We start from the raw sequence: 22,252 nt of genomic DNA, 5'->3' as shown, positions 1-22,252 counted from the left end.
AGAGTTAAGTGTCAATCATTGAAGGGTCATTGATTTTGGTGAACACAGCCTTTGATAAAAAAAATCTGGCTGATTGTACATGACTGCAAAAAGGCAGCAGAATTAGTTAGTTACCATGGTAACAGACCCAGTTACCACGGCCAGGGGCCAGTTAATAAACAAGCATTAATAATAATGTTATTTATCAGATAAAATGAATAAACAGGCCCATAACTTTAAAAACACCGGAGTTTGAGTTGGGCTCAAAACTCAAAAATCTCTGAAATTTTGAATTTTCTCAACTTTTTTCATTTTTGCGCTATACAGCATTATGCTGATGAGTCAGTCCGGGAACCAGACGAATCTGCAGAACTCATGTTTTCATTTGCTCCAGCAGATAACTGACATTTGCAAATTAGTTGCCATGTTACTGATGAGCATTTTTGTAAAATATTTTGTCTCAGCTCAAGCACATATAGCTGGAAACTATTACTGTTTCTTAGCTTTTCATTTTTCTATACATTTTCACTTCCATTTTTAATTATACCAACTAGAATGTTCTTGTCTCCCACAAAACCACCTTTGTTGCTCTTTTAAACTTTCCTTGTTGTCCTTCTATGAAGGTTAAAATCCTTCTCGTTTGTGTGAGAAAGCAGATGTCTAGAGAAGGAATGATAACAAACATCATATTAATCGTAAGGAACACTAACTGTCCTTGAAGATGTAAAAATATTTTTTTTATTGTCTCGAGTTTTACTCCCCATGTATATGCCTGATATAACATGTTGCTCCAGTGCTGAAAGTGACTGAAGGTCATTAAAATATAAAAATAGACAAAGACAATTTTATGCAATTTATATAGTACTGGGTAGATTAATAGTATAGTACTGCATCATGTTAAGTATTATTTTTATAAATGTAATTTAACTAAAATGTATGTTTTTTAGGCTTAAAATCTGAAAAGTAACTTAGCTGTGTAACAAATGTACAGCAAAGAAATACAATATTTCCTTCTGAAAAATAACATTTAGTGATATACTGAAGTCCAAATATCTTAAATTTGTGTTTAAAATGAGCAAATGTACGTCCATCACTGACCCATTTTAAAATAAATATTAATAAAAATAAAAAAATAATATAATATATGGCGTGGTTTTGTAAAAAATAAAATAAACTTCAAAAAAGGAAACAAAAAAAGTTGTTTTAACTATTAAATGCTTTTATTAAAGGTGACTTCGCGTTTATAATGAGCTCAGACTCTGCTTAGAAAGAGTCAGTGATATGGTGAGGTTAATCTTAAGCCTCCGCACTGTTCTCGCGAGATTTTACGAGAGGATAAGTTGAGGGAACATGGCGACGTCTAATTTGCTAAAGGTAGGACCCACTTCAATTCAATTTTTTGTATTTAACGCTCGCTGATGTGCTTGTCACTTTCACTGTGTGGCGTCGGCGTTTAGCTGTAATGTTAACGGACAGCACGCAGCGGCTGTACGTTACCGAACTGTCAGCGGTGACTTTAGCCTGGAGCAGTGAAGTTACATCTGGCTAACATTAGCTACTTATCACTGATTTAGCTACAACAGTAAAGCTAAATATGAAGGAAAGAGGCAGATACGGAGGAGACGGAGACGCACGGAGACACATAACAGATCGGGGACGTACCGTTAGCTTAATCTGCGCTAATTTATCAATATCATCTGTGTATTGCGTTAGCTACAGATCTCATATCATCTGTCACTGAGTGGAGCAGGAATCTGCAGCTGAGCAGCCCCTTCAAATACACGCTAAGGGCTGCCTACAGCAACTGTCGGTGTAGTTTCTGTGCATTGAGTCAACGTTAATCCTCAGATGCTATCTGGCTAACTAAGCTTAGCTTGACAGGAACCTGCAGCACTGTGTCTGATTCAGTCATAATTCATATTGTCAAACAGAGGGACAGGGGAGGTGACACAGCCACAGGAGGAGACACAGACTAGAGCTGAATACAGGTTATAGAAAACTGGCATTGCAGTCAAAACACGAGGCTGTTGCAAGAAATAACAGTTACTGCATCTACAGTGTGAATAGACAGGCTGTACCAAAACATGCAGTGTAATCTGCACTATTAGCTAGTGTATTAATTGCAATTCTGCCTCTGTTCTGTTGTGTTTTTGCACTGTACCAACATGATAATAATCTCGTACACTTTAAAGAATCGACTTGGGTTCATGCATATGCCTTATAAATAATATCTCAGTGACAAAAAAATTAAATAATAAGTATTTGTAGTTGGCCTGAATGATTTTGAATAAATATCTAATCGTGATTTTGTCTGATATCGCAACTGTGATATGATATGCAATATTATCATTATTCTTATTTTGATTGAAAATCATGTTAAAAAGACTATGGTGTAATATTTTTTTTTGCAGAAATCTGTACCAAATGAAGATGTTAGTTTAATTCTGTAGCATCTGATTTGTAGGACAGGACATCTGTGCCTCAAGACATTCATTCATCTAAAAGTTTTTGACACACAAATATTGCACCTCCTGCAATTTGAAAATTGCAGAAAGCCAGCTTGTGATTTCAATAAAATTTTGATTAAATGTGCAGCTGTAATTTGTATAGCACTTATCAAAACGAGTAATACAAGTAGAGATGTAATAAAATAGTGTCATGATATTGTGTTTTGCAGGGCATTTACTGAGATGGAATCAGAGAATTTTGACTATTTTTTCTTTAAAAATTACTCAAACCAATGAATCGATTATCAAAATGGTTGACGATTCATTTAATAATCGATTATGTGATTAATTGTTGCAGCTCTGATCTTTTGTGATACTGAAGTGATTCTTAAAACACTGTAGCGGGATGTTTTGTTGCATGCAAAGATTCATGGCAGTGGTTCATTTTGTGTTGTGTTTGAAGCCATGACTGCTAAATAGCATTGCAGAGCTCCCCTGTGATCCTGCTGCAGTTTGCACCACCTGAAAGGCCATCACATAAAGATCAACCTTCAGCCTCATTTATCTCATAATACAGCACTGACATATCTGCCCCTCCTTCCAGGGAAAAACAGTGTGAATCAATTTATTTTCATTATGATTTAGACAATGGTCAGAGGACCACACAGCACCCTATCAGGGGCCAGATTTTACAGTAAACTACCCAACAGTTTGTAAAGTAGGTGTGTAATTCATTCTGTTGTTTACATCTCAGTATCTCCATATAACAGAATGAATTAAACACCACCTTATTTTTTGTTTTTGAAGGTGTTCCCATAGCTCTTTCAACACACTACGCACAGTTGGTAGCTGATTTACCCGGTGAGCACAGTATATAGCATGTCAGGCAGGGAGTGTTAAACAAAAAGATACTATTGTTTTGCTGACTTTAAGTGTTTCTGTGGCTTGGAAAAAGTCAGGATATGTCAACCTCTGCTGCATTACTTTGACCTCTTTATGAGGTCTCCAGTTATTTGGAAGTGTAATGTTGAATCACTGGAGTTAGCCCTTAAGCAACTTCATTCCAGTGAATTTCCAGTGTAGGACTGCAACAGTTTTCATCATTATTAATTACATGACTGATTATTTTCTTAAAAAATAGAGGAAAATACTAATCACAGTTTCCCAAGTTGACCACTTCAACAACCAAAGATATTCAGTTCACTATTACACAACAGTTTATTAGAAAAAGGCACCAAATTCTACCAATTGTAAAGCTGGACCTGGGTAATATTTGGCAGGCTTGTTTGAGAAATGTTGTAAGTCCTGTGCACAGAATATGAAGTCATAAGAGTCTACTAGAGAGTGTTGTTGACATTTTCACTGATTTTGTTGCTCTTTGTTGTGTTGTTTTAGTGTGATTTAGTTTTTTAATTGACACTTACCGTTGAGGTAAATAGCTCAAGAGGTTCTCACTTCTCTCCTGTCTGTTTGCAGAACAAAGGCTCCCTTCAGTTTGAGGATAAATGGGACCTGATGCGTCCCATAGTATTGAAGCTGCTGCGGCAGGAGTCCGTCACCAAACAACAGTGGTTTGACCTGTTCTCGTAAGTTTACCGTAATGATTCCATTTTCAGTATTGATGTTAAATTAATGTAAACTTGTTAAGAAAGTTAGTTCCTCCAACATTGTCTCCTCCTCTTCGTTTTATCAGAGACGTCCATGCTGTTTGCCTGTGGGATGACAAAGGTCCAGCGAAGATCCATCAGGCCCTCAAAGAGGACATCCTAGATTTCATTAAACAAGCACAAGCAGTAAGACCAGAAGCATGTTAGGATCCATGTCTCAGCATCTGTGAAATGATGCTGTTTCATGTTTAAACCACTGTACATTCTCGCTGTTTCCACATTCCACTGTTAGTGCACGTTATTTACATCCTAAACACAAATCACCCAGAAAAGAGTGCTGCCTCCACTAACTGGAAAATGTATGTAAATATAATTATTGATCTTGAAGGAAGTTTTTGTGCCAGGGATTGCACAGTTAGATAATGAAGAGGCAGGCTGCAGCACAGGACCAGAAGCTCATGTAGTTAACTGCACAGATGTTTTATAAACAGTGAGTGTGTCTTCGCTGAGAAAATGAAATAGTCTGTTCTATAAAGCTGCTATATAAAACTATAAAACCTGAAAATAAGTTAGCATTTTTGCACCTCTAGTTCCCTTCTCTTGAAATCAGTGGGCCTGTCATAAACAGGCTTAAGAGATTTTTGTTCTACGACATAAAATGCATCAAAAAATACCCCACTCTTGAATTCTGGACTTATTTTTGGACCCTTAAAACAGGCTTTTGCTAACAAGTGGCTAAATGAGACTACAGACGTTGCCATGGACATTAAATGCCATCACGCTGAACACTAGTCATGCAGTGTTGGTGATGTGAAACCACGTGACTTAGCTTTTCATTTCTGGCAATTCCATTTACGCTTCATACATCATAAAAGTGGTGTTCATTTGCAGGCATGGTGCTCCTGGTTAACTTTGTCCATTTCTCCACCTGTTATTATTGAAAGCACAGGTGCACAACAGCATCTCTATTGAATAACCTTTAGATTGTGACACCAAAACTTGACATTCGTTGATATTTTTTTATGTAGTTGAAACAAACTGTGCTGTATATTAAGTACAATAGAAGTATTTTAATGTTTAAAGTTCTCACATGGTGTAATTATGTTAAGTAATAAGACAAATGAGCAACATTTAAACTTTCTAACATCAATAACTGTGCTAATGTTTAAAGATGACTCTCACCTTTAACACCCTGTTTTTACAAACCTAACAAGTAACTGATGCTGTTGCTGATTTACTGTGGTGGCTTTGTAAATTCTCATGATCACAAAGTATTTATCTTGTTCAATTCCTCTCGTTGTGTCAGTTGGATTGTGCAGCTGTTAATCAGTCTCGTATTTCTCACTCTTTCTAAGCGGGTGTTGAGTCACCAGGACGACACGGCATTGCTGAAGGCCTACATAGTGGAGTGGAGGAAGTTCTTCACACAGTGTGACATCTTGCCCAAGCCTTTCTGTCAGCTGGAGATCACTCTGATGGGCAAACAAGGAAGCAACAAGAAGTCCAACGTGGAAGACAGCATCGTCCGCAAGGTGAGGACGAAGAGGATGAGCAGGAGTGGAAAGCATGTTGAGCATATACGCTCTGATCATGACTACATTCTGATTGTGTGTCTCTGTCTTCAGCTGATGTTGGACACATGGAACGAGTCCATCTTCTCCAACATTAAAAACAGGCTACAGGACAGCGCCATGAAGCTGGTCCACGCTGAGAGGCTGGGAGAGGCCTTCGACTCCCAGCTGGTCATTGGAGTGCGAGAGTCCTACGGTGAGAAAAACACTAACATGGGTCACATTTTTGTTCAGATACCTGCACTCTGTGAGGGCTGTAGGACCATCAGTGTATTCTATGATCACATTCAGTACAGGGTCCTTTTGTCTCAACCAAAATCTTTTTCCAAAGTTAGAAAAGTGAGTCACAGTAGATTCAACTCCTTTAATCCTGTCATTTTAATCATAATATTAGCAATCTGAATTTTTTTTTGTGTGCAATGATCCATAATGATATTACAGACCATTTTGTGTACAGTACATTTTGATCATCTTCATAAGAGTAGGCTGCATCAACAAATATATATATACATAATTTATATGACAGGATATTGGGTGAGTTAGTTCGTGGATGACATAAAGAGGAGTCAAACCCACAGCTGCTGCAGAGGACTCACAGCCTCAGTGCATGGGGCAAATGCTCTACCGACTGAGCAATCGGACCACCATCCAAATGAAATAAGATAAAATATTCCTTTATTAGTCCCACAACGGCAGAATATACAGTATTACAGCAGCAAAGTGGATGGCAAAAATATAAAGAATATTAAATATTTAAAAAAAATATAGCAAGAGAAAATATAAAAATCTGAACAATTAAAACAGAGAAATATAAAAACAGAAACGGCACAGAGACTTAGCAGTTAAATTTCGACCATTGCATGGAGAGAATCCTCAAATTGCACATAGAATGATGATAATACTCCTGATTATTGCACATTGGAATTTAAAATTCTTCTAAGTGTTAATATTGTACACTGATAAAACACCTGATTGAAGTATTGACTGTTGCACATTGAAAATTAAGAATTCAACTGCATGAAATATTGCAGAGTATTAAGTGTCATCACACCTGAAAATAAGTACTAATATTGCACAGTTGGTGTACATGTTAGTGCCGACCAACTGTCATTTTTTGGTGAGTGTTCTACTGCACATCTAAGACCTTTTCAGAGTTGCCTTTTGAAATATTAAACTCAACATGTGTAACATGATCACTGCAAAACCTGTGAACTCCTCAGACTCCCACGTTTTTTCCACTTCAGCTGAAAAATGGTTCCTGCTTTTGCTGTCTTCTGCAAATATCAGTGATATTTATTAGCGGGAAATGTGGCGACATTTAACTCAAAACATCTTGTGTCCTTTATAGTAAAAGCTTTCTTTGTTAATGATAATCGGCGCTGTGTTTTTCTGTCCGAGCAGTGAATCTGTGCTCCAACCCTGATGACAAGCTGCAGATCTACAGGGACAACTTTGAGAAAGCATATATGGATTCTACAGAGAGGTTCTATAGAACACAGGCACCCGCCTACCTTCAGCAAAATGGAGTCCAGAACTACATGAAATATGTGAGTATGAGTCATCGCGGGAGATTCTGCAATACTGTCTTCCTGTGAAACTCCAGCAGTGTTCTGTACACTAAACCCAACCTTCACTCGGCATGAGGAGTAGTTATTTTGGGGTGAACTATCCCTTTAAAGAGGTATAGGAAGTTTATTGATTATCTTACGTAATGCATGTTCTTTGGTGTTTTTTTTTTCACCTGTCTCTATCTGAAAAGGGGCAAAAACAAAACCATGAAGTTGATACATAAACACATTTTTATAGTAATTATCTACAGTTGGTCAGTTAATAACATGAAAAGTTTGAAATGCTGAGCGGGCAGCAGTTTCTGCTCCCTGCTCGTTGTAATCACTCCACTCTCAAACACTCTGGAGTTTGTATTTGCTGCTCCCAGCGTGCTCTCTGCTCGCACTGAAAGAAAACAACCCGGGGTTCTCTTCATAACAAAGATAACAGCCGCTGCTGTCCGACAGCTACGTCTCACAACACGAAGCGGAAATGTGAGACTTTCTGTCGAGGCTCCTGTTGCCTGTTCTGATGATTTTGGCGACGAGCCAGTCAGATGAATCAAAAGAGAGAACAGTCGGACAGTCAGTGTGATCCGCCGCCGTGTCCGATCTCATGCCTCTCTTCTTCTTCACACGGTCTCTCTTACTCAAACAGAACAGTAGGATCGTGTGTGTTAAAGCACAGCGCGGGCCAGAAATGTTCAGTCTCAGTCACAGTTTGGTAAAGCTTTTTGACTTTATGGAAGTCGGTGTAGATCAGGCTCTGTAACTTCAAAGAGAGCTCGGCTCCTGTAGAGACCTTTAACTGAAGGACTTTCCTGGAGTACGACCAGTGAAATAACCATAAAAACTGAATAATTTTCAGATGCATTTATGAAATGCTCTTCTTAGAGGAGGGATACTGGAGTAAATGTTGTCATAAGATTAATTTCTTGCATATTTCCTTGATTCCAGTGAGGTTCTTTGTCTGCCTTAAAATGTCTGCGCCACGGGCAAATCCCCTGAACTACTTGCTTTGAGTACTTGCCTCTCCTCTGAGGTTTCATGTGTACAGAATTTCATGCTTCACAACACAAATAAATGCTGTATATTCTGTATGCAACACTTACTGAGATGCTCTTGAGCATTTTATGTGAAATAAATGTGATCAGTAAATGTGCATGCGTTGGTGTGTGTGCTCTGAACAGGCTGATTCAAAGCTGAGGGAAGAGGAGAAACGAGCGCTGCGATACCTGGAGACGAGACGCGACTGTAACTCTGTACAAGCAGTGAGTATTACACAAGAGGATGGTGTTTTATCTCATTGGTCCATCTTATTTTGCTTATTTAGTTACATTTAGAGTCTTTTTTAAAATTATTTTATGTATTCAGAATCATTTTAAATTCGATTATTATTTAAACCATTTTACAGTGCACAGAACACCAGTGCCTGATCTGTGGTGTAGTATGATAAACAGTCTGCTATATATAAGGGCGCCATATCATTAAGAGCTTTAAAAACTCAGCTAGTGGCAGGTGGCTGCATAGCATCTTAGAGCCAACAGTTAACTGGTTGTTTATATTGATAAAGTATTAATAATTAGTATAAATGATTCGTCTGGTGCTGACAAGGGAGGGTAGGGATCTTAAATTAACTAGTGATCTAATTATGCACATCCCTGATCACGTCTGTACAGAGAAACTGTAACCAAGACCTGTGATCACTGACTGTATCTGGCCCGTCTACTTGTGTTACAGCAGGAGATGCTGCACAGAAGACGGATAAACTCTTGTTCATCATGGGATATTTTAACAGCACATAACTCCCCGTACAACCAAAAATTGTACAACAAAACAATACAGTGAATTTCCCAGAATTTTGTGTTTTATTAATGTGCTGCACATATATCTCATGTTTGTCTGCTGCATTGTTCTCCCTCTGTTTCTCTTCCCAGTTAATGGAGTGTTGCGTCAATGCTCTGGTAACATCGTTCAAGGAGACCATCTTAGCCGAGTGTCCAGGCATGATCAAACGAAATGAGACAGAGAGTGAGTACGGCAGGACTGCTCCCACCAAAGGCTCAGCCAGCTCAGGTTTGCACTAGGAAATAGCCCTGACCAAACCTTCTTGCCCAGCATCCGAACACCCGTAGAACATCCACATGTGCTGCCACCGCTCTTCTTCTGTGAATGTGTGATAAAACACTGAGGAGAGTCCTTCTCATCTCTCATAAATTTAACAAAATCTGCTTAGAAATGATAGAAAAGAGAGACTCTCCTCATAAGAAATCACCACATTATTAAGTTTTCTTCATGAACAGAGTAATCCAGTGATAGCTGCCTATGCATCCGTGAGTACATTGCAGACAGGAGGTGAAAATGGCTGATGAAGCCATTATGACAAGACAAAAACAAGAGCAAAGACGTAACAGGACGAAAATGACAGAATAGCTAACATGACAAAATCAACAAAGACAATGAAAATGATGTAACAAAATGAAAACAAAGTAAAAGACAAAAATGACTTAAAAGACATATAAGACCAAAACAACATAAGAAGACTCGACTGTGGTTCTGAGGTTCAGTTCATTTTGCACAGAACCCAGCAGTTGAAATGTCCTTTGGCGAGCGACTTTTGTCTTTTAAATTTTTGTACATTTCAGCGCCTGTAGTTTATCATTATGACTTGAAGCTGATTTTTTTTTTTTTAAATAATTGAGATGTCCACTCCGTGTCTGCGCTGCATAAATCACAAACATCATTATTTTTTAATACATCTGTGTGTGTTCAGGTCTGTGCTTGTGCAGTTTGATTGAACAAATGGATGAAGGGCGTCCACAGTAATGGATTTTAAAGTAGCCAGTCTTCCGCTAGTTTTTTCATTCAGCTGCCAAATAGAAGCTGCGTCTTTAATAAGTCAGATGCTGCGTGTGCTTCTATTGCTACACTTTCAGACGAGCCTGGTACTGAGTTACCCTGTCGTGTTTCAGCTAATGATTATCTTCATTATTTAATATATTTTGCCATCATTTAATCTATGAAATCTCAAAACAGTAAACATTCAATTTATATGACAACACAGTTGTTCAGTTTCTTTCAGGATGTTTTTGCTCTGTCTCTGGTTTACTACTCAGCTGTGGCTCAGAATCCTGATTCATCTATAAAAGCGATGACATTTCTTTTGTCTCCATCACAGAGCTGCATCTGATGTTCTCTCTCATGGACAAAGTTCCCAGCGGCATCGAGCCCATGTTGAAGGACCTGGAGGAGCACATCATGAGCGCCGGCCTGGCTGACATGGTGGCCTCAGCAGAGACGATCACCTCTGTGAGTGTCACCCACACATACGCATTTACATGTACCGAGGATGGGAAATTAATAACACATGCATGCTTTCATATCATCACACCTGGATGACTGTAACTCTCACATTTGCAGCTCATCCAGAACTCAGCAGCCAGATGGAACATAAACATTTAACTCTGCAATGATTAATCTATTATTAATCAATTATTAAATTATCTGAATCAATCTTTCTTCTTCTTCTTCTTAAATGTAAATGCTTTCTGTTTTCCTTACTCCTCTCTGACAGTAAACTGAATATTTTTCGAGTTGTGGACAAAACAAGACATTTGAGGACTGATGAGCTTTGGGTCATAAGCCAAAAAATTTGGGAACCAGTGGGTTACATCATGTGTTCATTGTTGCAGGACTCAGAGAAATATGTGGAGCAGCTGCTCACCTTATTTAACCGCTTCAGTCGACTGGTGAAAGAGGCCTTTCAGGACGACCCGCGCTTCCTCACAGCTAGAGACAAAGTGAGCTGAATTGTCACTAACATTTCCACACATCTGTCAGAAGAAGATATTTACTGACTGTGCTCCTGTTTTTCTTTCACAGGCATATAAAGCTGTTGTGAATGATGCCACTATATTTAAATTAGAACTTCCTATGAAACAGAAAGGGTAAGAAATGCTGCCTGTATGAGTTTCAGTTTTGTCTTTGAATGTTCAAGGCCGTAAAGTCTGACTGCACTAGTGTTCCTCCCCCGTGTTTACAGGGTCGGTCTGAAAACTCAACCAGAGTCCAAGTGTCCAGAGCTGCTGGCCAACTACTGTGACATGCTCCTGAGGAAGACTCCGCTGAGCAAGAAGCTCACCTCTGAGGAGATAGAGGCCAAGCTCAAGGAAGTGGTACGTTTCAGGGAAACGTTAGTGGATTGTTATCAGCCCTGTGGTTAGGTTTGGAACTGGTGAAGTCATTAAAGGAGGTGATTGTTGTTCAGTTTGTGCTTGAGATCACCAGTCACTGTTTCAGCATTATTTGGGCTTTATTTTAATCCGACATCTACAACGGCCAGCTCAAAGTGTTACATCTTGAGCGCGCAGACTGTGTGGGCGTTTCCAAGAGGAACTGCTGCTACAAAAAGAGCTATCTGTGGTTTTAACGTGGGCGTCACTCAGTAATCGTCTGTGTGCTCCTTGCAGCTGTTAGTGCTGAAGTACGTCCAGAACAAAGACGTGTTCATGCGCTACCACAAAGCTCACCTGACCCGTCGACTCATCCTGGACATCTCAGCAGACAGCGAGATCGAGGAGAACATGGTGGAGTGGCTCAGGGTGAGATCTGAGTGGATGTCTGTACAGTATGTGTGTGTATGAGAGAGAACCATTCACTTTATCTTTTACTGATTTGCTTTTATTTTGCACCAGAAACAGTTTAAATTGAATTATTTTTCGATGACCTCTAAAAACTGTCCACCTGTGATGTCATGTATCCTAACAGGAAGTAGGGATGCCGGCTGACTATGTCAACAAGCTGGCCAGGATGTTTCAGGACATCAAGGTGTCAGAGGACCTCAACCAATCATTTAAAGAAATGCATAAACACAACAAGCTCGCTTTACCAGGTAAGAGACAGAGGCACATCTCATTCTCACATTTCATACGCATGGTGCAGGAACCAGTAAATATTTGGTATTTTTACTAAATAAATTACTCAAATGTTTAATCAGTTATCAGCATTGTCCTTGATTTGTTGACAGAAATTTCATGTTAACCTTTAAGGAATAATTGAGCATTTTGGCATTCAGATGTGAGAGTCTTCTCATCTATCTCTGCAAGAAAGCAAACATGTCCACAATGTCAGACTACTCCTCTAATTCAACACTACCCATAGTTCCATGCAGGCAAACTAAGGCCTTGTGTCCGCCAAAGCACATTTTTCCCAGCTGAAAATGCTCAGGAGCACTTGAGAGTGAACAGCGTTTTTCAAATTAGATTCTCTAGTTGCTATAATACGAAATATCAGTGGATGCAACGGTTAATTTATGTTTCACAAGACCTCATTTTACGGCATTTTGTGTGACCAACAAATTTTATATTTGACTGGTGACTCTAACTGCTAACTGTATGCAGTTTTCATTCAGTGATGAGGATGTGTTTATTTGTTTCCCTGCAGCTGACTCAGTCAACATAAAAATCCTGAATGCTGGAGCGTGGTCGAGGAGCAGCGAGAAGGTTTTTGTCTCTCTGCCTACAGAGCTTGAAGATTTGATACCAGAGGTAGAAGATTTCTATAAGAAGAACCACAGCGGCAGGAAGCTGCACTGGCATCACCTCATGTCCAACGGCATTGTGAGTCTAACAGACCCGCTCAGAGACACGCTGCACAAAACCGGGAAAGGTGTAGGAGAAAAAGACTAAACAAAGTGTCATTTCTGCAGATCACTTTTAAGAACGAGGTGGGTCAGTATGACCTGGAGGTGACCACCTTCCAGCTGGCCGTGCTGTTTGCCTGGAACCAGAGACCCAGAGAGAGGATCAGCTTTGAAAACCTCAAGTTAGCCACGGAGCTGCCGGACGCCGAGCTGCGACGCACTCTCTGGGTAAATGGAGACAAAGGGTAGACGGATGTTATAAGAAGATATAACTCATAAATTGCTTCCATCATGGTTCAAGTCCAGATCTCACAGTGCTGTTATTGTTGGGTTTCATCAATCTGATTATTTTTTTCTGCTTTTCTCACGCTCTCCTCACCATCGCAGTCTCTGGTGGCGTTCCCTAAACTCAAGCGGCAGGTGTTGTCGTACGACCCCGTGGTGTCTTCACCCAAAGACTTTGCAGAAGGAACACTATTCTACGTCAACCAGGAGTTTTCTCTCATGTACGGAAAAGTCTGCATGTCTCTCTCTTCTTCCTAATTTTGTTTATAGTGCTCTTATTAGTCGCATTTTGTTCTAAGTTTTAAGGCAAAGGAAATTCAAAATCTTGAATTTATAACTTAATAGATGTTGGTTGGGTTTGCTGCTTTTTCATTTGCTTTAACATCAATTGATGTTATTTGCTCCTCTTGTTGTTTCTTGACTTAAATTTTATCATCTTATTTTCTGGTTTGAATGCTTGTCTGCGGCAGAACATTGTGCAAAAAATTTGTGTTTTTTTTAAACTCAACTTTGCAGAAAAAACTCCAAGGTTCAGAAAAGGGGGAAGATTAACCTGATTGGTCGGCTGCAGCTCACCACGGAGCGAATGAGAGAGGAGGAGAACGAGGGCATCGTCCAGCTCAGGATACTAAGAACGCAGGTAAGGAGATGAACTCACAGGGTGATGGTGAGGATCAGTGTTTTTAAAGTTTGGAAAAAACCTTAATTTTAACCGTTATGTGTTCAAGGACAGAGCAGTGATACTAAGAGCCTTTTAATTTACATCTTCACACATTCATTCTCTTTCCCAGCTGTCCTTCTTGAATTTCGCAGCTGCAGCTGTGTTACTTGCAGTCTGGGTTATGATGATGTTATGACACTTTTTTGACATTTGTCTAAAATTATAGTTTGCTCTGTGTTTGTAAAAAATGCCGTCCCACTGCCAGTGCACACGTCTATGTTTCAATTCATCAGATACTGCGAACACCGCCCTGTTCATGTGAACGTGCTCGTGTCTAGATTGGGAAATCCTGGGTTGACTTACTGAGTTGATAACTACTGTTGAGTGACGACGTAGTGTGATTGTTTTTGTTAGGCTTAGTGAAGCCAGATAAAGAAAAGATATCCTGGGTATATTGAATTTGTTTCATTGCTTCTCTGCTCTGTTATGTAACACCACGTACTGTGAATAAATGGTTTCACTCTCCGCAGGGGCGCCACCAGGGATTTTGGGCCCCATGAAAAGATATCACACTGGGCCACAGCAACCCTGTGCTATTGCTCTAACCAAACCTCCAGAAACCAATCGACCCATTCAAACCTTTACATAACTTGACCTTTGCTGGCTTGTAACTCTCTTGTCATCCAGTACTGACTGTACAATATTTACTGACAGTGAGCTGTGAAAATATAACACTGTGTTGACATGATGCAGGGAACATTCTGCATACAAGACTGGTCTGATACCCTCTATGAGAAATGTGCAAAAGGACACAAGGGGTTGGGCAATATAGACTCTCTGAAAAAAAGACTCTTTTTTATTATGATATGTTAATAGTTTATATGAAAAAAATAATAAAATTAAAAAAATAATAATGTTAGGGCCTCTGTCAGTCACAGGCCCTAATCATCAGTGCCCCCATATGATGCCCCTGACCCTCCATTACCATTCATGACACATGTGGTGATGTTATAACCCATCTGTCTTGTTTTTCACCCCATTTCCTTCTATGTCCCATCTCCAGGAGGCCATAATCCAGATCATGAAGATGAGGAAGCGCATCAACAACGCCCAGCTGCAGACGGAGCTGGTGGAGATCCTAAAGAACATGTTTTTACCACAGAAGAAGATGATCAAGGAGCAGATCGAGTGGCTGATAGATCACAAGTACATAAAGCGGGATGAGACCGATATAAACACCTTCATCTACATGGCATAGCACCGCACGTCAGGGTGACTCACTCATGTTGACTTTCAGTGGATCAGGCCTGATGGACACTCGGATACTTCCAGGCTCCCCGTCCTCTATTTAAAAAAAAATAAAAATCCAATCATGTGCAGGGAGGCATGAATTTAAGACTTGAGACCTACCTATTTAAAATAAAAAAGTGGAACTTCCTGCCTTAAAGTTGTACAAAGAAAAAAAAATGCAAGAAAACGTTGCAGTGGGAGTCATCACCAAGTGGTTATAACTGTTTCTTTGCTGTCCAGATGAGGCTGTTATTGTTAATGGTCTGTTTTTGATGCCATGGTGTCGTCTGGGCAGCGGTTACAACACTCCTGCTGCTCGATGCTTGTGCGAGTCTCACTAAAGGCATGCCGACAGGAAAAAGCTGAGGAACTTTTGGACTGCAGATATTTTCAGATCCAGTTTTAATCCACGTCAAACCCCTCACCATCTAAACAAAAACGCTGCCCTCTTCACTCAAAGGCGACGCGGCTTCAAACCAGCTAGCCGGTGTGTTGCGGGGGCCGTGATGCTGTCGTGACTCTCTGCAGTCAGAGTTAAAGTGATCAAACACTTAATCCAGACATCCAGTGTGTGTGTGTGTATAAAGAGCCAGATAAGCACTTCACAGTTTGCAGGACTGAACGCCAACTCCAAACCCCCCGTCAAGCCTCTGTCCCTGGGTAAAAAAAAAGGAGTATGTGAAAGGAAAAAATTAGCATATTGCTAAAATCCACAATCCGTTTCCTTCTTTCAAACGTACCCATGGACAGAGGAGGTGTTGGAGTCGAGCCTGGAGCTCTCTTTACTGCAGGAGGCCTGGGAGAAGAGGCTGAGGTCAGTATTACACATGGTAAATACTACAATTCAAAGGTATAGGAGCGTGTACCATGAGATGTGAATAATGAAATGATTAAATAAACAGCACCTTATTATAAAACAACAGGTTCGTTATTCTTGCTCACTCAGAAACACAATTCCCCGTGATCTTTATTTCTTTTTTATTTATCTCTTCTCAGTCTGCATTTAAATGAGATTATTTAAAGGGATAGTTTGGATTATTTTGAATAGGGGTTGTATGAGGTACTTTTTCATAGTCGGCGTATTGCCCACAGTTGATGGCGGTCAGCATGCCGCCAGTTTGATGAAGCAGACAGCAGCTAATCATTGTATTGCTGCAGACGGGGCCATCAGGAAAACACATTTTAGCCACATAAAAAAGGTCTACCTTAAAATATCAACGGTACAATATATTTAGAATATTTTCACTTCTTTACCTTGCTGTCAGACAGATTTCTCTGATGGGAAACCGCCATCATATAAGCCAAATATCGCTGTTTCCGAACCAACCAGACTCCTTTGATTAAAAAAAGGTCATTTTACCTCGCAGAACACTGATGTTGCTGAGCTACCGCTGCCTCTGTTTATTTTATGAATAAATCTGATCTAACTTTATAAAACACTGTCAAACAAAACAACTAACAGATGGAGGCATCAGTAGACCTGCAACAAATTTATCAACGGATAGTTTGGTCAGTTTACATCGTGATATCTGGCTGGTTGTTGTCCATCAGAAAACGCTGTCTGACAGCAAGGTAAAGTCCACAAAACACTGCTGAAGTTTCACAGGAAAACAGTGTTGCAGAATCTCCCAAACAATGTAAGTGAATGGTGACCTGCCTCTTGCCTAATGTCATCGGCTGGGATGGGCGCCAGACCCACCGCAACCCGTCAGGATAAGTGGTTACAGACAATGGACGGATGGAAATGTTTGTTGAGTTTAATTTCAAACCCAGTTTAACATTTTGAATCCAGTTGAACTAAATTATGATGACATTTAATTTTTTCCAAATGCAGACAGAAAGCATTCACATCAGCAGTTCAGGGGAAACGGTGCCATCTGGTGGCAGAAAGCAGCTCCAGCAGAAGCTCCAGGACATGAACGATTGTTTCAACGTTGATTTTCCTGTGGAAAAAGCTCCACAGATCGCTTTTATGTGTCTGTGTTGATTATGTCATGTGAAAACCAGCAGGCTCACATATCAGACTGCGATTCACTGATGCTGCAGAAAATATGATGATCAGAATGTTTTCACTCATTACAACTTTACATTGAAAACTTTATGCCTGATCAGCAACGTGGAGCGAATCCAGTGTATGTGTCACTGATTTCAAAACAAGGCGTCTACAACTCAAAGACAGGAAATGAAAATCATCTTCCATTTCAGAGTGAAGCGTCACGCCGAGTCATTACCACATTGTTAAATGATCATTATCTCATGATTATCATGACTCAGCATGTTGAAAGCTACACAAGTGACAAATGATTGCTTAAATAACATAAATTGACTTCCTATCTTTTCAATAAATATTAACTGCAGTTTCTGGTTTTATAAACTATTTGTACATTACAGAATTTATATAAGTTAATAAAACCAGAAACTGCAGTTAATATTTATTGAAAAGACAGAAAGTAAATTTATAATTTGATTGTTTTTATTTTCATAGACCTAGAATTAAGCTCACTTAAGTCTCTGATAAATACAAATTTATTGGGCCAAATGTTTGACAATATGTGATAATTACATCATATGAACACAAAAAGGTAGTAGTACAGTTAGCCTGAAATGCCAGTGTCAGTAATCAATAGACACAGAAATAAACCACTTATCAAACCAAAAACGATCAGCAGTCAACCTCAGACGACCTTATCAGACTTTAGCAGTTACAGAGTGCTTCTATAATCATGAGAAAGCATTGAAAATATACATATTAGCAGTTTGAATTAAACAAAAGCTGCCGGTGCTCTCTGAAGAAAATATGACATCAAGCTCTCTTGAACAAATACAACATATTAACAATTTCTCACATGTCCACAAAAACACATTTTAGAAACACAAGATAAAAGGTTTCACATGTCAACAGTCTTCAGTCATCAATATCAGTAAAAATAAACTCTATTTCTGTACAAACTTGGATTTTGCCAGCCTCTATTCGCTATCTTCAGGCTATAAACAGAAGGTAAGTTACTTTAGTCAGTTGTAACGTGGCCAGGTGAGTACAGTAGTTACTGAGAGCGCACTACTGTTGGTCACCAGCGTGATGGCGGGGATGAAAACGTGAAACTAAGTACCCAGGGCCCCCGACGTTTGGAGGTGGATCTCAGAGCAGTTCAGACTGCAGCACTGACAGTCACCTCCACCGGTTGTGATTCCTTTGTCAGTCGGTGCCGGTGAAGCTCCAAGTTAACACGTCCTGCTCAGAGCAACTCCACACATGAGCTTCTGCTGCTTCAGCCTCTGTGGACCTTCGGGACACAGATGATCCTCTCAGCACCACCTCCTTCACCGTCGCTCACTCTGGCAGAGATCACTTCCATCTGATGAGAGAAGAGGACAGACAGCAGGAGTCATAAATCAGTGTTTACAGAGGCTCCCTTCATCACATCCAGCATAAAGAGCACCGAGACTTCAGTGGAGCAGAGCTGCCTCCTTTCAGCTCTCAGCTTTAAAGACTGACGGCTGTTACAATTGAAAGCTGTTAGGTCTCAGTTTGAACATTTCATCTACTTTTGAAGGTGTCTTGGTCCCCTGCTATTCTCCCTATACATGCTTCCATTAGATCACATCATCAACAAGTTCAGTTTAAATTTCCATGGCTATGTGATGACACACAATTGTATATTTCCAACAAACCCATATGTACTTTCAGAGAATTTACTTTTAAGGCTCTTTTACTCGCATACAAAGCTCTTCATCATATAGCACCTTCATACATTTTAGACTTTTTAACCCCCCATCAACCAACAGGAGCCCTTCGATCTTTTGATGCTGGTAGTTTAACGTAACCATAGAACAACGCTAACAGCAGCTCTGCTCCAAGACTGCTGAACACTCTGCCCAATTACATTAGACATGCAAGCTCTGCTGATATTTTTAAAATTCAACTGAAGACCTGCTTTTTCAGGCAAGCATTTAGTCATTTCTAGTTTGTTCTGTAATTTTTACTTCCTGCATTTCTCTTCACTTTTATTTCTAATATTTTTTGTTACTTCTTTATGCCGTTTTTTAATGCCATACCATTTTAAGTATTTTTCATGAATTTATGTACTTTTGTCTTATTTTTATCCCAAACCTGCATGGACTGACTCCACCCCTCCACTGACCTCAGAGTCTCCAGTCTACAGTGTGGAGTCTCCACAAGATCACACAGCAGCTTCACGTCTGAATCCTGAAGCTTGTTGAGACTCAGCTCCAGCTCTCTCAGATGGGCAGGGTTGGACTTCAGAGCTGAGGCCAAGGACACACAGCTGATCTCTGACAAACTGCAGTTCATCAATCTGAATAAAGAATAAATGATGACGATAAAAATCCATTTATAATCCAATCAGATGTGTTCAGGTTCTATTCCATTCTTCCAGACACTGGTGCATTAGCACTGCATATTTCCATCTTGCATATGCGCAGGTCAAGCCATTATACTCACAAAGTCACCTGTGACCATATGATGACATAGTGAGCATGCACCAATACAAAAGCTTAATGTTATCACATGGTATCTTCCCTCCGTCTTCTTGTTATTGCAGAAGCTAACAGAAGGTCAATTTGGCTCCTTGCTTGTAAAAAGGGTAAACCACCGTCTAAACAGAGGCTTTCTAATTACATCATCAAACGTTCACAGGTGACTGTGTTGGTACAATGGCTCAACGTGCACATATACGAGATGGTGATCTCCACTGCTAAAGCACTACTGCCTGGCAGTCATCCAGAATTTATAGAACCACAATTACATTCATTTATACAGTTTAAGAAACAGAAGTCTTTAGTGACTGTAGGTAAGTTATATATGAACAGAAATGAGGTTCATAGGTTAATTAAACATATCAGATCTACAATAGTAACAGAGAGTCTGTGAGCTGACCCCAGAATCTGCAGTCTGCAGTGTGGACTCTCCAGAAAACCACACAGCAGCTTCACTCCTGAATCCTGCAGCTTGTTGACACTCAGGTCCAGCTCTCTCAGATGGGAGGGGTTGGACTTCAGGGCTGAGGCCAGAGAAGCACAGCTGATCTCTGTCATACTGCAGTTCATCAATCTGAATAAAGAATGGATAATGTAGGTTTAGAAGACTTTGAATGTAAAAACTGCAGAAACAATTTTCACCGTCACCTCCACATTCACAAACACATCCACAGTCAGCATCCTATCAGACATCTACGTGAGAGTGTGTGTGAACTGGATTACATCATTCCTGCTCTGACCAGACAAGTGTGGAGATTGAAAATGTATAGAATCAGTGAGGGTTAATTCATTACTGAGGGTACAAGTTTGATATTCAGTAAGCCAGCACCTCTGTTAGACTGGGGATTTATTTAGTCATAAAATCAAAGCACCTTCAGTTTAAACTATTCAGTCAGTATGAGCATCATATAACTTCATAATGATGTTGGAAAAAGAAAATATGGAATATATTTGTTTTTTTGTCTGATATTCGTATTTATGTATTCACATTATCTTTTATTTGAAAAAAAGGCAATTAATGTAAAAATCTATAGTTTAAGAGGTTCAGAGTGAATTATCCTATGTAGATTCCTCTTGTTATTTAAAGGTTTTAAATACGTAGCACAACATTGATCTGCCACAGTCAATAGACTAAACCACTTAAGAAGATAACAGACTTTAGCATGACCATATTCAGTATGGATCAGTATATCAGCCTTCTGTTGGCAGTTTAGTGTCACCACAACTTTCTCATAATATTAATCTCAGCACAGAACTAAAACATGATGTCTAACCTCACTAACAGAGGACTGTTCTAAAGTTTCTTTAAGAAACTAAAGTATTTCCCGACTGCAGATTAAATTTAGTTAAAAACATTAAACTATGTGCAAAAGGAATATGTGTATTTCATACATAACTAACATCTATAGATGTATATACATTTATAGATGTTAGTTATGTATGATCATGTATTATATTCAAATGTTAATTTAACATATCAGAGCTACAATAGTAACAGAGAGGCAGGGACCTGACCTCAGGGTCTCTAGTCTGCACTGTGGACTCTCCAGAAAATCACACAGCAGCTTCACTCCTGAATCCTGCAGCTCGTTGACACTCAGCTCCAGCTCTCTCAGATGGGAGGGGTTGGACTTCAGAGCTGAAGCCAGAGAAGCACAGCTGATCTCTGTCAAACTGCAGCCCAACAACCTGAAAAAAGAATAAACGACAAAGACAAAAATTCCATTTATAATCCCGTCAGATGTGTGCAGGTTTTAAATGTGTGGCTCAACATTACTATGCACTAATCAATGACATTCTCCTAAAATGAGTAGAGTGAGTTTGTCATTGTGTTATTGTGGGTCATCATAATGTTAGCTTCCTCTGTTCAGCTTCTGACAGGAAGCATCATCAAATGTTGATGTGTCACCTCTGATTGGTGACAGACCAGACATGATGTTTCACACTCTGTCTCTGTGCTGAGGTTTAGTGTGTGTGTGTGTGTGTGTGTGTGTGTGTGGCTTAATGTCTATGTTCCTTTAAAATACTGTGTTCTGAAAATTATGTATAAAAACACATCCCTGAGCATTCAATGGACTCATTTTAATTATTTTAAATATAACAGATGGAACAGAAATGATAAATATTGGTTGGATTTTGCAGTGCATTGAACATAAATTCTGTAGTTTCCTTAATGACATGAATCCAGTCTGAGTACAGACTAAATTCAGAGATAAACTGTTCAGACTGACAAACTTTGAAAAGAGTTGTTGTCTGCAGACAAACCCAGAAAACAAGGGAACTGGAGGAAATTTAAAACGTCCTTTGTTGATTTAATTTTGGTAGATACACATTGTACAAGAGCAAAATACATGAACTGACTCCAGAGTCTCCAGTCTACAGTGTGGACTCTCCAATCCAGCCGACAGCAGCTTCACTCCTGAATCCTTCAGGTCGTTGTCAGTCAGTTCCAGCTCTCTCAGATGGGAGGGGTTGGATCTCAGAGCTGAGGCCACGAGTTCACAGTCAGTCTCTGAGAGCTCACAGTGAAAAAGTCTGTGATGACAAAGAATATCAAAAACAAACAAAGAAAACGTACAAACTAAATAAATACAAGCTGTCACTTTATTGTGGAAATAGACTTTTTCTTTCTCACATTAGGGTGACCAGACAGGACAATTTTAAAAAACACTGTCTTGAGTAGCTCAGCTGGTAGAGTGTGTGCCCCAGTGCGAGCATGTGGCCCTT

General features: G+C 39.7%; 2 protein-coding genes across 3 annotated transcripts; one reads left to right on the top strand and one right to left on the bottom strand.

Annotated features, from left to right (window-relative positions):
- Positions 1-1,274: 1,274 nt before the first annotated feature.
- On the top strand, positions 1,275-15,948 carry cul5b (cullin 5b). Of its 2 annotated transcripts, none has more exons than XM_084729990.1 (19): positions 1,275-1,353; positions 3,903-4,012; positions 4,120-4,219; positions 5,389-5,565; positions 5,659-5,800; positions 7,006-7,151; positions 8,342-8,422; positions 9,089-9,182; positions 10,330-10,460; positions 10,844-10,951; positions 11,034-11,098; positions 11,194-11,326; positions 11,621-11,752; positions 11,919-12,042; positions 12,594-12,769; positions 12,859-13,020; positions 13,180-13,298; positions 13,594-13,717; positions 14,802-15,948. In XM_084729990.1, the coding sequence occupies exons 1-19, from the start codon at positions 1,330-1,332 to the stop codon at positions 14,994-14,996; spliced, it is 2,343 nt and encodes a 780-aa protein (XP_084586116.1). In that variant the 5' UTR covers positions 1,275-1,329; the 3' UTR covers positions 14,997-15,948. The 2 variants fall into 2 exon arrangements, with proteins under 2 accessions (XP_084586116.1, XP_084586115.1); XM_084729989.1 differs by having other exon boundaries at positions 9,089-9,227.
- A 1,588-nt stretch (positions 15,949-17,536) lies between these two features.
- On the bottom strand, positions 17,537-22,243 carry LOC146319382 (ribonuclease inhibitor-like). The gene is given in 7 exon segments (XM_084730657.1): positions 17,537-18,384; positions 19,171-19,344; positions 19,926-20,099; positions 21,041-21,123; positions 21,125-21,214; positions 21,877-22,060; positions 22,161-22,243. Coding segments are annotated over 7 exon segments (798 nt in total). The 3' UTR covers positions 17,537-18,374.
- Between the last annotated feature and the right edge of the window lie 9 nt (positions 22,244-22,252).

Source organism: Lutjanus erythropterus, chromosome 11, assembly GCF_056507025.1.
Source record: "Lutjanus erythropterus isolate fLutEry1 chromosome 11, fLutEry1.hap2, whole genome shotgun sequence".
In the NCBI taxonomy this organism is placed as follows: domain Eukaryota; kingdom Metazoa; phylum Chordata; class Actinopteri; order Lutjaniformes; family Lutjanidae; genus Lutjanus; species Lutjanus erythropterus.
The sequence above is the reverse complement of the archived record's forward strand: the minus strand, read 5'-3'. Positions and strand labels throughout refer to the sequence as shown.